The sequence below is a fragment of the Vigna umbellata genome, chromosome 2 (assembly GCF_029865625.1).
Source record: "Vigna umbellata cultivar VRB3 chromosome 2, Vumbellata_1.0, whole genome shotgun sequence".
In the NCBI taxonomy this organism is placed as follows: Eukaryota; Viridiplantae; Streptophyta; class Magnoliopsida; order Fabales; family Fabaceae; genus Vigna; species Vigna umbellata.
In genome coordinates, this window is record NC_142166.1 from 42746584 (window position 1) to 42765552 (window position 18969).

The 18969-nt window shown below is 35.0% G+C and overlaps 1 protein-coding gene across 1 annotated transcript; it reads left to right on the plus strand.

Annotated features, from left to right (window-relative positions):
- The first annotated feature begins 6139 nt into the window (after positions 1–6139).
- CRY1 (cryptochrome 1) lies at positions 6140–13754 on the plus strand. Its single transcript, XM_047311962.2, is given in 5 exon segments — positions 6140–6799; positions 7096–7314; positions 8945–9651; positions 12954–13685; positions 13688–13754. Coding segments are annotated over 5 exon segments (2025 nt in total). The 5' UTR covers positions 6140–6483; the 3' UTR covers positions 13739–13754.
- Positions 13755–18969: the final 5215 nt, after the last annotated feature.

Here is an 18969-nt window from a genome sequence, read left to right on the forward strand (position 1 = left end):
ACTGATGAGCATTCCAGTTACCCCACCTGGGTGCACAGACGCCTTAGCTACACAGGATTCATACAGTCTGGACGGTCGGTCTAGCATCAGGATTTGGATGGAATTATTGTATGAATTGAATGTATATGTTTGTGAATTTACTTGCTGTATTTGATAAGTATGAAATATATGTTTGACTTGAATTAAATTCAATAAGCTTACCCTTGCATTTCCATTGTGTTGTCTGTCTATGTATATCCGTCTTGTCAAATGCAATGATCATCCGTGTGGATGTGAGCAGAGGGAGATGCTTCTCTGGAGCAAGCGCTTGAAGAAGAAGTTATTGCTGAAGATAACTTAGTAGAAGTTGAAGTGAAGGCCGAACAGTAAAGGCGTTCGGTTATTTTAGTTAGTGTAGTTAGGATAGCGAGCGGCTGTGAGCGAGCGCTCTTTTGTTGGTTGTAAATATTTGGACGTTCGGTCATTTTTGTAAATCGTTCGTCCTCATTCATTTTGTAAACGCTCGTTAATTAATACATGAAAGGCCGTTCGGCAAATTATGAATTTCTGCTCCCTTTTATATTAAAACTGTTTTGCCATATTGATTAATGTGATTATTCTAAGTATATAGTTGATGACTGTATAATTTTGGGATGTTACAGATCATATACTTCGTATGACAAGTAATTTTGTTATAATCAAACATTATTGGCAATAATAATATGTTAAAATAAAAGTAATTAGTTTATTTGGTGATATTATATGTAAATAGGTTGGCTTGGTTACTTGTTTGCCTTTTCTTGTGGATATCAAGATGGGTATTTCCAGGTCCAAAATGATAGTATTTTGATATATGTATTTTACTCTGCTGTTTTAATGTATTTTAATTTGACTTTAATTTGTGTATATTTTTGACGTAAATAACTTTATAAGTCATTAAAAAAATGCGTCAATAAATTTATATTATCAATAAATTAGAAACCATTATATGTTCCTTAGTTTTTTTTTTAAATCAAGAAATTATACAACAATATTTATAATTATCTAACAATGTTGTGAAATCTTTATATTATTGGATAAATGCATTTACTTCTCCTTCTAAGTATTTAATTTTAAAATAGGCACATATTATGTTTATAATATAAAAAATTGAATGATATAATTTTAAAATAAATATTTATAAAAAAATATTTTTCTCTCATCTTCTTTTGAACATTGTTTGTTATGTTTTTTTCTCCTTCCTTTTATTAAAGTTTCTATTTTTTTAGGTATTTTTGTATTTTAGGTTCTGGTTTGTTTTTCTGTTAGGGACATTTATGAATCCGACTCTCTTTTCCTTCCTCGCTAGAACCCTATATATACATAGGGTTCTTCTTTCTTCTCTTGTAACAAGAATATTAAATATATTTATAGAAATGAAAAGTTTGAGTTTGTTTCTTACCTTTCCTGGAGCATCTTTTCCGATCTGCTTCTCTTCCGACTTCCAGTAGCCATGGACGCTCACCGTAAGAGAGCTTCATGCTCTTCTTCTCCAAGCTTCCAGAAGACGTTTCATTCTTTCTCTCTCTTTGCTGACACAGACGGCCTCGAGGCAGTAGTTTTATCAGGAGATACTTTATCTCCTTTAGGCTTTGTGGACTGGGCCTCAACTTTAAGGCTTTTGGGCCTTATTTTAATACCTTCTAACATTTTTCTCACTTGTTGATTCATCTCGACCTTATACTTGTGTCTATTTGTCTCTACTTTTAGCTAGGATCGAATCTTCTCGAACTTGATTATTCGACTTGGGCTAACTTGGTTAAATTTTCAACTCATATCAACTTGCCTAGACTTTGGTTGGGGTACACTTGTTTCAACCTTCAATTGGAGCCTATTCGAACTCAATCTTTGGTTGAAGCCTGTTTGGCTCAACCTTCAGTATTTGGCTCGACCTTCGACTAGGGTCAACTCGACTTGATCTTCAGTCTATCATTTTAGACTAACATGGTCCAACTTTAGCCTGGGCAAACGTGATCTTTCGGTTAATATAACACTCATACTAGGATGTCACTATTCTTTTGACTAATTACTTGATTTACCTATGGTACCATGTTTTAACAAAACCAAAGATTTAAAATATCTTTATTTTTAAAATCCATTAGAGTTTCATTACTTAAAATCCACAACATTACAAATTTTATTACATATCCACAACATTTTTCAATAACACTCATACCTTTGAGTCTCAGCACATCTCGTCATAGTTGTGTATCTTTTTCACCAACATTTGCATTAACATTTGTTCTTGTATGAAATACAATCATCGTAATCAACTACGCACAAACAGAAGTGAGCTAACATAAACATAAAATGTCTCAATCGATAATATGATTCAATAATAACTTAACACATAAATCATTTCATCACATAAAATATATCACCTCATATTCAAAGCTTATTACTAAAAAATTAAAACAACATATAGTTACCTCAGTGATATTATAACTCTCGTACACAACTTACCAACAACCACTCACCACTAGAGTAACCATCCTCACTATTTTTTCATAAGTCTTACTAATAGGGTTCACTTTCCATCAATATTATTTTTGAGATTCATAGATAATGATCAAAAAGTCTATAAAAATATACGTACACGAACATAATAACATAAGGTTTATACAAGTATGTCTATATATTATAACATAATATACCTATATATTATAATTACCAAAGATACTAATACCATATAATATGTGTATTATACGTAGTTATGTAATATGTAATATATCTTGTTATATATAAAACAAACAAGTCGTAATTAGTCCAACCAATAATTTTGACTTTGATATACATAAAATATATATAATAATATTGTTTCGGTTATGGGGTTGAGTCACCAACCTCCTTCACAATTTGCCTTCTTGCCATCCGGTCACGCTCCAAGCTTCGTTGTCTTGCTCTTCCGTTCGAGAGGGAACCTGTCAAAGATCCTCCAATGCCAAAGTCAGTATTCGAACCGTTCGACAATTCAATAGAACAGTAATAAATGTGCAGTAAATGCAACTTATCTACTACTTACCTTTGACCTGTATTTATAGTTTTCAGGTTTAATAGCCAATTTAGTCCTCACTTTGGTTGAAAAATCTCAATTTAGTCCCTCGTTATAAAAGTGTTTTGAATTAGTCCTAACTTTTAAAATAGTAGGTCAGATTGGTCCTTTCTGTTAAATATAAGTTAACAAAATTAATGGATGATGATGTGACACAACTTAAAGCTAACGAGGGACCAATTTAACACATCAGCTTTAAGTTGTATCACATCATCATCCATTAATTTCGTTAACTTATATTTAATGAAAGGGACCAATCTCACCCACTATTTTAAAAGTTAGGACTAATGTAAAACACTTTTATAACGAGGGACTAAATTGAGATTTTTCAACCAAAGTGGGGACTAAATTGGCTATTAAACCTAGTTTTCACCATGGGCTTGGGATTAGTGAAAAGTTAATCACAGCCCAAGTCTAGCCCAATGGCTCTAATCACTATTTACCTTAATCATGGTTTTAATGACCCAGTTCACCTACCAGCCGATCGTGTACAACCGCCCAGTTGAATCGATTCAGCGCTGCTCCCTTTGGGCCGCTTGGTCCGTATGGTACATAGATATTACTCACCCGAGTGAAAGGATGAATGGTCTAATAGAACAGTACGCAGTGAGTGCTTATGCAAGCTGTATAGCAATGATGAGTGAGAGACAAAAAGCGCAGTAAAAAAGATTGAAAAAACACTGGTGGTTAGGCTGACGTCGACACTGCTCTCTGGACCGCCAGGTCGTATGATACACACCTGTGATTAGGTTGATATCGGCGCTGCTTTCTGAACCGCCCGGTCTGTATGGTACAAATATCAAAACCACCATTTCATAAAAGAATTTTCAAACCTATAAACTTTCCAAATTATTATACAATATATATATATATATATATATATATATTATATATATATATATATATATATATATATATATATATATATATATTCAACGCAGTACTATAAATTTTCAAAATAACATTTTGGCTTCTTTAAAGAACAATGCAATTTGTTCAAGAATGTACTGAATGGCTACACCGTTAAAATAAAATTGGTTTTCAAAACTTCTCCGTAACAAAGACTAAGCAATAAGCACAAGCTATACAAAAAATAATGCAAAGATAAGATTAGCTCCCCCTATGAACTACTTCAGTCCACTTAAATAATTTCAATTGAAAAATCTAATTAATTCAATACTTACACTAGTTCGAAGTTAAACCCAAGAACTCCAAGCTATAAACTCATGTTTTAACCATTTGAACTACTTAACAAGTTGATCATTTCACTCCTCGTTAAAATTTTAATTTAATTGTAGGATTTTATTGTTAGAATTGACTCGATTTGATCTTTGACCGAAACTAATTTAACTCAATATTTGATCAATGTTAACTTAATTAAAACTTGTTAGGATCGACTCGGCTCGACTTTTGTCCTTGATCGACTTGATTTTCAGTTTGGATTGACTCAGCTTAATCTTAGGTTTAGTACAACTCAATTCAATCATTGACCTGATTCGATTCCTAAATGATATAAGACTATTAGACTTATTAAAGATTTTCTTACCGAAAAAAAATGTAATTTTTTTAAGTTGAAAATGATAATACTTTAGGCTAGTAATTGGTAGTCGAGTTATTGATAGAAACTGATAAGATATTCACTCATAAAATATTTTCTAACACTCAAGTAAATAAAAGTTTATAAAAAATACTGAGATGTGAGATAGTGATGAGGAAAAGAAATGAATGAATACTCTTTACAAAGTTATCCTATATTTATAGATTTTTAGACATTTGGACATAGGTAAAAAAAAAGGTTTTGTTAAAGTGTAGTAATTAAGAGATATTTAGTAATCCATCCTTTTTACTTTTAAATAAAAAGTGATGCAAAGCGTCTTTATATGGATGTTTAGCAATTAAGAGAAAGAGTTGGTATTTCAATTAAGGTGGGAGAAACTTCCAAATTTAAATAACTTTTACATAACATTTATGCATAATATACTAAAAGCTCAAGTATATAGGTTATTAAATGTGAAATCCTATCTGTTTCCATTTGATTAATCCCAAAGCTTAATACTAAAAGTTTAATAAATTGAATTAACGTATTAAAGAATTTTTAATTGTCAGCATCATTTAATTTTTCAACTTTCAGTTAATTTCGAATTTTCAAGGAGTTGTGTTTTTGCCAAACATAGTCTAAAGAAAAAAAATGTTATTAAAACGTTAAAGAAATATTTGATTGTAACTAATAAATATATTTATTACTTATCATTGACAAATATTTTCAGAAATCCGCCCAAAGCTTTAGAGCGTTAGGCAAGTTTTATTGTTTTTAAAAAAATTTAACAATTTTACGATGACAAAAATTGCAAAAACATGTCCAAATAAAACCACTGAAAAATTACAGTTCACACTAAAAGAAAGTGGATACTTGGTATAATTCAGGATCCTCCTCCTTGAATATTAATAAAAAGAATGGATTCATATATATTTCATAATATAAATAAAAACATTTAGTAAGAATATTCAATGTCATAAGTAATGTTTGATTAGGTTTAGACGCTCTACCAAATATAAAGACAAATAATAATTGAGTAAAAGTTTTTTAATGTCATGATATTTGCAATAAATTGCAATGTTCCCCGTTAGCTTTCAAATTAAGTACACCAGGTCATTAATTTAAGCAACGTGTGGCAAATGGTAATCCCTACTGAAAATCGCAGTGAGTTTGACAGATTCTGAGTGTGGTGTGCTGTGAAATGCAGAAACGAAGGCATGAAAATGAAACTAAATTTGAGTGTTTGCGTTGAAGGTGAGTGATTTTTTGTGTGAAAAGTACAAGAGAGGAGAGACGTGGAAGATGCATTTGTTTTATTTATCGCAGAGTGCATAGGATAAGACCAAGAACAGAGAAAAAAAGAAAAAGAAATATCTACAGAACAAAAACTTGTGGCTGCAATTTGTCTATCAATCCATTATATCTTTTCCCGACACAGTTAATTAATCCTATTCACTTCCTCTTCCTTCCAACGTATCCCTCTCACTCTGTCCATTCTGTCAAACCCTTTCGGCTTTTTCGTACAACTAGCTACTGAAAGCAACAAAATACGAATTTGTTGCAAAATATTCATAATTCCACCATAAACAGATTATCACAGTAAATGCAAGCGCCAAAAGTTTAAAACTCATCAACTCAATAATCACACGTTTCTTTTACCTATTTATGGCTTAAAATCTTCAATTAAACAGGACAGAAAAGCCAGGACAAGAAGGAAAGAAAGAAGGAGAGAGAAGTTTAAGAAAAAAAAAAAAGATAAGATTGGATTAACAAATTCTGTTTGGTTTTCTTCAGCAGCGAGGAGACAGAAAGTAAAGACAAGTTATTAGATGAGATGGTTAAAAGTTGTTGAAGAAAGCAGTTTAAGGGTTTAGATATGAGAGGTGGTGGTGGATGCAGCATAGTTTGGTTCAGAAGAGATCTGAGGGTGGAAGACAACCCTGCACTGGCGGCAGGAGTAAGAGCTGGAGCCGTGGTTGCAGTTTTCATCTGGGCACCCGAAGAAGAAGGCCAATACTACCCCGGCAGAGTCTCCAGGTGGTGGCTCAAACAAAGCTTGGTTCATCTTGATTCTTCTCTCAGGAATCTTGGCACTCGTCTCGTCACTAAGCGATCCACTGATACTGTTTCTTCTCTCCTCGAGGTTGTTAAATCCACTGGAGCCACTCAACTCTTTTTTAATCATTTATATGGTCAGTTTCCTTTTCCCTCTCCCTCTTGGATCATTCTTTTCTGCCCCAGTATTTCATTTTCTGCAACTAGAATGAATGTCCAGATTCTGGGAAGTTTGTTAGTCATTGTGGATTGTAGGAACCTAGATTACATCAATTAGGATAAATTCTTTATCCGATAGCAATGTACGGAACAGGACATCACCGTTTTTTCGAGTGATTTGTTTGCCCCACTTACATGGACGTCTGTGATTAGTCATTCGTACAGATTGCTTCAGTCGGTGTTTGTGAAATGTTTGTGTTTTGATATGTTGCAGATCCCCTGTCGCTTGTAAGGGATCACCGAGCAAAAGAGGTTCTTAATGCTCAGGGAATAACAGTACGTTCCTTCAACGCTGATTTACTGTATGAACCGTGGGATGTGAATGATGTCCATGGTCGACCCTTCACAACTTTTGCGGCTTTTTGGGACAGATGTCTTAGCATGCCTTATGACCCAGACTCACCTCTTCTTCCACCTAAAAGGATAATTCCAGGTCTACTCTGTTCATTCACTTCCTTTTCTATTGCATTTCTTTTTATGTTCAATCGCTGCTCCACGTTCATTACTCAACATTACTGTGCTCTCTTTACTTTTCCCTCTCTAGAGATGACACCATTAATGTAACTTCTTCATGCTTATTCTATATACACAAATTTGGATAATGTGTGTTGACTGAATTCTAGACCACTCCAAGATAGACAAAAAGTTTTTAACTAACCTTTTCAGAGTATTCACTCTAGGATCTTTAGTACTGAGTGCTACTACCAACATCGTTTTCATACTCAAATTAGTAATAATACATTCCAATCTTCTAAAAATTGAGAATACAAATTTTTTAACTTGGGTTTTATCAAGTTCAAAAGAATCAAGAGCACTCATTTCACATTCACATTCTCTTAATTCTAATTTACTTATATATATATATATATATATATATATATATATATATATATATATATATATATATATATATATATATAGTAAACCGTAATAAAAATTTGTAGGTAACAAATAACTATAAAATTATGAGAAGTTAAAAATAAAGCTTATAATTTTAATTGTGCTTCTTATTTATTGTTATTACAATTTTAATTATTTAGTTACCTGAAATAATTTTGTTTATACCCACATGGGATGAGATTTTAGATCCTAGCCCGCTTTAACAAGTTGGTGAACATTATTTCATCCTAGTCCAAGAAAGTTTTTTCGTTAAAGTTTGACATGGATTTTACGGATACCCACTATTTCAACTTTAATTGTTATACCTATCGATTCTAATTTATATAAAAATTTAAATTGATTGAGAAAGACTTTTTCTTTCAACTCACCTTATTTGAATTTTTTGATGTGAAATATTCAACAAATAACAGATTTTGTTATAATAAATTTTAAATGGTTTTAATACTATCTTAAATAGTGAGGCCTATGTCTAAATCTTACAATATCAATTTATAACGTAGGATTTGTATTTATTTATCTTATAATATCAACTTATATAAAATTTGTATTTATTTATTTACTGAAAATTTGTTTTATGTATAATCGAAGTAGTGTTTCCAACACGATGTCCCAACACTTTTGTTTATACATTATTTATTAATGTTTGGTAATTTATAATATACTTTTTGTTATCATCAATAAAATTATTTTATAAAACATTAGAAAAGGGTGTGATATCTAAACCAATGGAGAACCGTGCAAAGACAGCACTAGTTAACTAACCCAAATATTAGATAATCAAAATCAGATATTAAATCCTCTAAGCCCCTGGCTTTGAGTATGTTAAACATTTATCTAATGTTAACTAATGTTATGCTGGTGATGGTATTTATAAGAGTGAAATGGGGGTTGAATTGACAAAAATAAGGTCCAAAGTTTTTTTGAACAATAGTACTTTGATTTCACGTAAGGACGAAGCAGTTTTTTCTCTAAGTTATGCTACTATCTATTATCCACAAAAGTGTCTTACCTGTGATGCTAGGGATAACAATGGAACCCAAGAAGCACAAGTGTTGGTTCTCCTTACCCACCCTTGTAAATAAAAATCTAAATGATGACATTTTTCATACAAGTGTGAGTATTCATGAATATTTACTAAAAGAATAAAAGATATAATCTTTCAGGTGATGTGTCGAGATGCCCCAGTGACACATTGGTGTTTGAAGATGAATCAGAGAAGGCAAGCAATGCACTTCTTGCTAGAGCATGGTCACCGGGGTGGAGCAATGCTAACAAGGCATTGACAGCATTCATAAATGGTCCACTGATAGAGTACTCAATAAATTGCAGAAAGGCTGACAGTGCCACTACCTCACTTCTCTCACCCCATTTGCATTTTGGTGAGCTGAGTGTGAAGAAGGTCTTCCATCTTGCCCGCATCAAACAACTTCTGTGGGCCAACGAAGGAAACAAGGCCAGTGAAGAGAGTGTGAACTTGTTCCTTAAATCTATTGGTCTCAGAGAATATTCGAGGTACATTAGTTTCAACCACCCCTACAGTCATGAAAGGCCTCTTCTAGGCCACCTTAAGTTCTTTCCTTGGGTTGTAAATGAGGGTTATTTTAAGGCATGGAGACAAGGCAGAACTGGGTACCCTTTGGTGGATGCAGGGATGAGGGAGTTGTGGGCCACTGGTTGGCTGCATGATCGGATACGTGTTGTAGTTTCCAGTTTCTTTGTGAAGGTTCTGCAGCTTCCTTGGAGATGGGGAATGAAATATTTCTGGGACACCCTTTTGGATGCAGATCTTGAGAGTGATGCTCTTGGTTGGCAGTACATATCTGGCACACTCCCTGATGGTCGTCAATTTGACCGAATAGATCATCCACAGGTGTTGTGTTAGTTTTCTGTCAAAGCTACATAATTATCTTTCTTCCTTGACCTTTTGGATTTATGATAATTTGTTTGCTTCTGCATCTAACATTGTACCCTCTATTACGTATATGAGTAAACTAGCCAAATACCACCTCTCACTCTCACAATGGACGAATCAATCTCTTTGGTAATATTTGGATAAACAAAAGTAAACGATAACCGAGAGCATAACCTTCTTCAATTACTTAGGAGCATAACCTCCCTCATAGGATGCATAATCGCCTCTCAACCAAACTCAATAATCAAAAGCATATCCTTAACTCTAGACTCTTCCTTTATTTATACTAATTATTTCCTAAATAAAATATTTCTCTAGAATAAAATTTTTCCCTACAATAAAATATGAATATTGTTTTAAATAAAATATTTCCCTAAGATATATCCTTATTTACTATAACTATTTCTAAATATTTCCCGCCGCCTATCCTAACTGTTGTTCCAGTTAGGATAGTCACTCTCCAACCGATCGGGTCCAACTCCCGTTCGGCTTTGCTTGCCCTGCACCCTACCGCTCGGCTCTAGTTCTTCACCGCCTTCCACCGTTCCACCTGACCTTTCCATGCCTTCCACCGTTCGCTTGCTTCCCCTTGCCTTCTATAGTTCGACGCCCCCTGCCTCCTACCGTTCGACTCCAACTCTTCACCACCTTCCACCGTTTGGCTAGACCTCTCCATGCCTTCCACCATTCGGCTACCGTTCGGCCTTTACGGTCAATACCGTTCGGCCTCACTTCCCTCCTACCTTCCTTCTCCTTCTCATATACTTTCCAAACCTTATTATTACCTCCTACCTTATACAGTAACATTACACCCTGCTGCAAAACAACCTTGTCTTCAAGGTTGAAAATGTGAAACTTGATCTCCTGGCTTCTCATCATCATCGTGTTATCATATGAAGGGTACTCACTGGCCGTTGCCCTCCAATTGAGGTCTGGAGGTTTGGGTGGTGGTAAAACCTCCTCCAATGTCTTCCATTCTTCGTCCAACTTTCTGGTCACCACTTTTCCAGAATCATAAGCCCTGAGGAATTGGTCTTTGATTTCTTTTAGTACTTGATGTGGCTCTCTCCCTTCGGCTGGTGTATCAAAAACTGCAAACCCCCCGTTCTTTTCGCTAGCCCACCTTCTTACAGAATCCATTGTTCTCTCCAGGCCATTGATTCTTCCATCTGCCCTTCCTTCCAAAGCCTTCATTCTTCCTTCCAGTACTAGACCGTTCGGTTCCGGCAATTTTCTCACGTTCGGTTGTGGTTGTCCTCTCACGTTCGAATTCGTCAGTCCGCTACCTTTCAGTTACAATAGTCCCTTCCCATTCGGCTCGGTAGGTCCTTTGTCTTTAGGTTCCGCCCGTTCTCTCACGTTTGGATCTAGCAGTCTGCTATCGTTCGGTTCCAGCAGTCCCTTCCCGTTCGGCTCGGTAAGTCCTCTCTCTTTAGGTTCTGCCCATTCTCTCACGTTTGGATCCAGCAGTCTGCTACCGTTCGGTTTTGGCAGTCCTTTCGCGTTCGATTCCGGAAGTCCTTTCCCGTTTGGAGTTTGGACGTATTCTTCCATGGTCCCCGACTGCTTACTGGTCGCGAGTCTTTCAAAGATTGACCCCGTGTTTCTTTCTACGAATTGGATCACCATCGCCTCCTTTAAACCTTCCCAAGAACAATTCTTGGCTTTCCCCTTCCAAAATCTGAACTAGTATCCGGCCTTATCCTCCATACTGATGTAGGCTAGGCGCATCTTCTCTTCCTCCGACACCCCTTGTAGTTCAAAAAATTTATCAGCTCTATTGATCCAATTCAACGGATCAACCTCATCAAAAATGGGTAGCTCAGCCCTTTTCCTCCAATTTGGTTGCTCCTCGTGGTATCCACCATCTCTCTCGCCTTCCCCTTCCTTTCGCCAATCCTCCTTTCTCCCGTTGACAGACCCCTGGCTTCCATTCGAATTTCCATCTAGATGTCGGGCTCGCCCTCCCATCATCCTCAGCAGTTCTTGCAAATCCTTGCGGACTGCCGCCATCTTCGTATCCAATCCCCCCATGGATAGTTCCATGTTCTCTAGCTTTTTCTCCTCTCTTGACTATCTGGCAGATTCCTCCCTCACGCCTTTTCTCCTCTCTGACGATCCGGCAGATTCTCACGCTTTTTCTCCTCTCTGACGATCTGGCAGGTCGGACCAATTGTTACGTACCTGAGTATGTAAACTAGCCAAATACCACATCTCACACTCTCACAACACGTAACAGAACAATAAACGAATGACAATGGACGAATGAATCTCTTTTATTGATGGTAATATTTGGATAAACAAAAGTAAAAACTAATTGGGAGCATAACCTCCTTCAATTACTTGGGAGCATAACCTCCCTCACAGGACGCATAGTCGCCTATCAATCAAGACTCTCCCTTTATTTATACTAATTATTTCCTAAATAAAATATTTCCCTAGAATAAAATATTTCCCTAGAATAAAATCTTTTCCTAGAATAAAATATGAATATTGTTCTAAATAAAATATTTCCCTAAGATATATTCTTATTTACTATAATTATTTCTAAATATTTTCCGCCTATACTAAGTGTTGTCCCAGTTAAGATAGTCACTCTTTAACCGATCGGGTTCAGCTCCCGTTCGGCTTTGCTTCCCCTGCACCCTACCGCTCGGCTCTAGTTCTTCACCGCCTTCCACCGTTCCGCCTGACCTTTCCATGCCTTCCACCGTTCGGCTTGACCTCTCCCCGCCTTCCACCGTTCGACTTGCTTCCCCTTGCCTCCTACCGTTGACGCCCTCTGCCTTCTACTGTTCAGCTCCAGCTCTTCACCACCTTCCACCGTTTGGCTAGACCTCTCCATGCCTTCCACCATTCGGCTACCGTTCGGCCTTTATGGTCAATACCGTTCGGCCTCACTTCCCTCCTACCTTCCTTCTCCTTCTCATATACTTTCCAAACCTTATTATTTCCCCTACCTTATACCGTAACACCCTCTCTCCTTTTACTTCCTCTCAACTTCTCCCTATTGAAATATTCATCCACTCTTTTTTCTTATGAACCTGTTCTGTTATATGACACATCATAAGTTCACAACTCTTACAAAAAACATGGTGCTTAAATTGTTGTGTTCCTTTGCTCCAACAAGTATAGAATCAATAGGATTGAGTTTGTGGTCGTTATTGTTAACATTGGTTTTTAGTTATGTCCTGTTGTCAGCAATTGATCGCTGAAAATTGATAAATATATGCATTCATTTTAGTCATTGGATTTTGTAGTTTGAGGGCTATAAATTCGACCCAAATGGAGAATATGTGCGACGCTGGCTTCCAGAACTTGCAAGGTTACCTACTGAGTGGATTCATCATCCTTGGAATGCACCAGAATCAGTGCTCCAAGCTGCTGGAATTGAGCTAGGAACCAACTACCCTCTTCCAATTGTGGGAATAGATGCAGCAAAAACTAGATTACAAGAGGCACTATCAGAAATGTGGCAACAAGAGGCTGCTTCAAGAGCTGCAATGGAAAACGGAACTGAGGAAGGACTTGGAGACTCCTCTGAATATATTCCTGCTGCATTTCCTCAAGACACGCAAATGGAGGAAACTCATGAACCTGTTAGGAACAATCCCTTTCCTGTTGGTCGGCGTTACCTGGATCAGATGGTTCCAAGCATCACTTCCACCCTTCTGAGAATAGAAGAGGAAGAAACTACTTCTGATCTTCGAAACTCAGCAGAAGAGAACAGCAGAGCTGAAGTGCCAATAAATGTAGATGCACAACAGAATGCAGGAGTTACATTGAACGAACGGATCTTGCAGACTGCTCACAGGAATACACAAGTACAAAACAATACTACAATGGAGCTGAGAAACGTAGCTGAAGATTCTAGCATAGAATCTTCAAGTGGTACCAGGAGAGAACGGGATGGAGGTGTAGTTCCAGTATGGTCTCCCCCAGCTTCCAGTTACTCAGAACAATTTGTGGGAGATGAAAATGGTATTACAAGTGGTTCCTCGTACTTGCAAAGGCATCCTCGGTCTCACCAATTACTGAATTGTAGACAGCTACCTCAGACTGGGTAAGATTTCAAAAGACCAATGAAAGCATTGAACACTTCATGTTCAATATTTTCAGTTTAATGATTATGATCCCTTTTGATTCTTTTGTTGGCTCCTTGTTATCTTATCACAGTTAAATTTTGATGACAGGTAATTCATATCTAAAGCGACTAGCCTAGAAGAAGAAAAATACACTATAACCATTATGTTGAGATAAAGTGGGATGTTGAAGCCGCATAAACATGAAAGTGTTAATTTCCTACCCCTTTTACCAGCGGCTGACCTCCAATGTGTACGAGATTTCAATTCATACAGCAGTTCATCTGCGGTTTCTTTTGCTTTCTTGTACAATATTTGCAACTTGCTGTGTGGTATAGTTTGTGTGGTGAGGGAGAAAAGAGCCACCATAGGATCTTTGGTCTAATAATAAACTCAGATTTGTGCTTTCACTTGAGGCAGATATATTAATTATGATCCGAGTTTTAGTTACATCTTCTGTGTCCTACATCTAATATATCCACTAAAAAGTGAACCTCATCTTGTTGATCACATTTCTGGATCTTCTTCGGCATATTAATCTACAGTGCTAACACCTTTTTTTTTGTTTTTGTAATTCATGTAATCATGGACGTAATAATCTTTTTAGGGGTCACAAAGGTAAATCATTGTGCAGTCTCCAGCTTTATCTATTTAAGTACCTAAGAGTATGCAAATTTGGTTCTTCTGAATTGCATACAAAGTGTAATTGTAATGATTAATTAACAAAAGTCAACAACTGAGATCACTACAAAGTTATGCACGCTCTTGCAACTTCGGAGCAATGTGATTTGCTGAGGAAAGTTATCTGTACTCTTAGTTGCACCTTGACATAAGCTTCGCTATTTCCATTTGCTGTGTGGCAAGTTGTCTGATGATAATCATCACGATATGACCGTGGAGGCACTATATTTAACCAGCAATAATGACTTTAAACAGAACAAAAATGCTCATTACAGCTAAAGTCAGGAGAACTTTGCTTTATATTTTTTTTCAATTGGTGAAGATACCCTTATACTTCCCTCCTCACACAAAAAAAAAGTATAAGGGAAAATCTCTACTCTAGATTGCTTTTTAAAGTACAACTTATAGCATATGGAACCTTTACTTTTTGTTTTAATTTTAGAATTTATTGTTTTTTTTACATTTTTTAATATATTTTTTTCTTTTGCGGTTTTATTTTACACTTAACCGCAATACCCAACAAAAATAAATTCCTGCCCGACATGTTACACTTCTCTCTTTCTTTCTTAATTAGCTATTTTCATTTTTAGAAGATTAATAACAGTAGTCAAAAGGGATAATATTACAATTTAAAATCTTGATTATAAGATCAAAATATTAACCATATGTTAAAAATTATTATAAATTTAATTATGTAAAAATAATCATTTATCTTATATAATAAATAAACTAATTTGATTAAATTATTGCTAACATAATTTAATTGAGTGAAGATATTTTATGTTTTTATTAGACTAAATAAAATTGAAAAAGAAAAGGGGCATGTTTGTTGTATGGTAGATGTCATTTTAATCAAGTAACGAATTGACCGATAATCTCTTGATCACTTTTTAGATTGATTACTCTCATGTGGATCACCTCTTAGAAAAATCACTCTTAGAAAAATCACTCTTAGAAAAATCACTCTTAGAAAAATCACACTTAGGACTTATTGTAGAGTAAAGGTAAGATTAATACTTAGTCAATGATAACTACAAATCAACTAACTAATACTGATTATGGTGTGATTAAACTGTAATTAAGTCAGTAAAGAGGTAAAAGTCTATAAAGAAAGGTATAGTTATTCATACATACATGACTGCATTTAATACTCTTTTGAAGAGTTATTTACTGACTTTAACATTGATGCAAATATCATCCTAATAATAATTTTAGAGTCAAAAGATTTTTAAAATCGAACGAACAAGAAATAAAAACAGTAAAGTACAAAGAATTCAGAGTTCTCGATCGACACTGCATAAACATTTTCCATTCACTTTTTCCCAATTGAACATCAACCTATCATTTTAATTTCTTTTATACGCTTAAGAAGAAGATATTTTTCTTTTCCTTGTTTTTAACCGCTTTCGAACAATTTGAGCGTACAATCGCATTTTTTCTAAGAAATTTTGATTTCAATCTTATTGGATTCCATATTATTTAAAACACATGATGGATGGAAACCTAATGGTATATTTTTTATTTACAATTTTATAAGAAGTGAGATAAGATACGGAGAGTTTTCTATTGTAACCTAACCTTGGTGCATGATAGCTCTGTCTAAAAACAAGTTAGATTCCATTCGGCAAGGCCTTCCAAGCAACTAAAAAAGCCAAACCAACAAAGTCATCAACTTAATAATTGAAACGTGTTGACATTTTCTCTTGTAATAAACTTTTTAAATTAGTTTTCAGGAACTTATGAACCCTGAAAGGACGTGTCAAAATTATAAATTTCAAATGTTAAAAATTGTAAGTATAAGTTTATATATTAGATAACAATGAAAAATACAGGGTTTTATACGAAAGAAAATTCATAAATTTATCGTATTAAAATTTTGGGTTAAAAATCTATCAATTTATTATATAAATTAGGTTTGTGTCTGATTATGTTATATATCTCAACTCAACGAAAACACTGGAAAAAGCTATCACCGTATTATTAAAATATGTATAATTACTCTCTAAACTGTACTCTAAACATAATTACAACGTGACATCTCGTTCTATTTAATGTTCTTATAGAAGCAGAAAAAGTGCTCAACTCCACCAGTTTAGTATGATTTTTGGTGCCTTAGGAGAATGAGAATCATGGGACAATGAAGCTAGGGCATAAAGCCTATATATCACTACTCATGAATGATGAATTTGTCATTGGATTGGCCTTTTTGGGAATGTGCTTTGTCTCTTTTAAGAATCGTGGAGGGAATTATTTCCTCTTCTGTATGTTTTTTTTTCTAGTTAATTCCCTACTATGAAAGCATTGGATTCTACTTTAGATGTTGGGTAGTGTCTATAACATTGGAAGTCAACCTCAATCCCTTAAAGCCTAGAGGCCATAGATGAAGTCCCTGGCCTAGTCTCATCTTAATGCACGTTAGAAGAAGAAAAAGAAGCTGCGGATTTATGCAGTTTCAAAATTAACTCAAGTTGAAATCTGAAAGCCAAGTTCATATATATTAAAGTACACATGCATGTGTTCAGGTGCTTCACAACTAGCTGTTTTGAATATGGTAGAGAAGATTCGTATACAAAGATGCTTTGATGCAAACTTCAGCACTAACTGGTAGAGCTCATTAATTAATTCATTGAAAGGCAATTTATAGTGAATATGGGAGCTTGGTTGTGGCATTAAACTACCAATTTGACCATGTGGAGGAATCATATATATCATTCAAAGTTAGCAAATGAAACGCTAATTATTTGAATAAAAGTGCGGCTTTGAAGTTTGAATGTGAAAGAGAAAAACTTCCCCATAAAATTAAAGCAAACTTGGGGCCTGCAATGCAAAAATGGTGGTATGTGAAATGAGAGAAAGAGAGAATGAACAATGGTGGAAAAGAATAAAAAAGACGGCGTGGTTTGACCTGTTCCAATGCTTTTGAAAGGTAAAAAGGTAGGAGTCATCTTTTGAATAAGATTATATTTGGTTTTTGTCTATTTGTCATACATATAGTTTTAGTTGATGTGGTCCTATGAAAATAAAATGCACCACTTAGCAGCCTTATACACTTCCATGGCTATACTTTTTCAATTACATATATAATATATGGCTGGATAAAAGTGAACTCATATGGTATATCTCAATACTTATCAAAGATATAAGATGGTCAAATGTAAATAAATTTTTTACCCTGAAATCATATTTTAATATGAGACATAGATAAGACTGTTATGGTATAATTAAATACCGAAGGCATTTTGTATATTAATAACATACAGACCTTAACCAATACTTAATTTAAAATAACATTCCATCATTTAATTCTTATAATAAGTGGCAACTTAAATACAATAATATATATATATATATATATATATATATATTATATATATATATATATATATATATATATATATATATATCCCAAACATAAAGATATAATAAATTTGAGAAGACATGAGACAATTGACTAGAAATGAAATACAACATAAAAACAATAAAATTAATGTAAGGCTTAAATATTTTGAATCTTATTTTTGTTCATTTTGTTTGATGTGAGATTTATTTTTTTAGTGTTTAATATAGTCCTAATTTTCGTAATTTATGTTTAATTTAGTTCTTTTTAACAACGTTGTCTAAATCGTTAACGACATATTGTACATGTAGACATTGTTTGGATGAGTTGTTGGATTGTTGTTTACGTGGTTGTCCTGCACAGTTGTTTATGTAGTCATACGACCTTGCTTCATTCCTCCACCACCATGAATGTATCATATTCCACCACCATCATGAATGCAACATTAGATAGGAGGAATCACGAACCACCTTGCACCTTCAATGCGAAATGTGAATTCATCTTCTCGAAACATTAATCACAAACCACACCTAGCATGAATCCAAAATCACTCCAAAAATTAGAGTTTCTATGATCGTGGTGTTATGGTTTGTGCTTGTGATTTTGAAGTCTTTGTTTCGATTTGAGTGACGAAATTTAGTACTTTCATTGTGCGATATTACCATTAAGGTTTATTGGTTCGTTCCTCGTTCTCGCGGTGGATGATCGTTGTTCGCTGTGGACTTGCAGGTTTGGGGCCTCATAATTGATTTGTGGTGTGCATTGTGCGTTGGATTTGCCTTTCAATTTTGATGCTCGGGCTCAAAAAGTGGTGGCATGGTTGTTGATGTGAAGGGAATGCTACAGCGCGAATCTGCATCTTTTGTTAATGGCTGTCATGGTTCGTGGTGGCTCGCAATTTGGGATTTTCGTGGAGGAATGGTAGTTTGATGGATTCTGCCGGTACGATGTTGTAAAGAAATATGGTGGCTAAAAGCTTGAAGAAGATGGAGATCTGTGGTGCTTGTCGTCGTAATGACTGATGGCGTGGAGGAGATCATGATGGTTGCCTATGGTTTCTAGGTGTGTTGGAAAGAAAATGAGATGACATGGAAGCCACGTCAGAAAAAATGAAACATGTCATTCAAACACTGCCCACATATATAGTATGTTGTTAACGATTCATACAAGGTTATG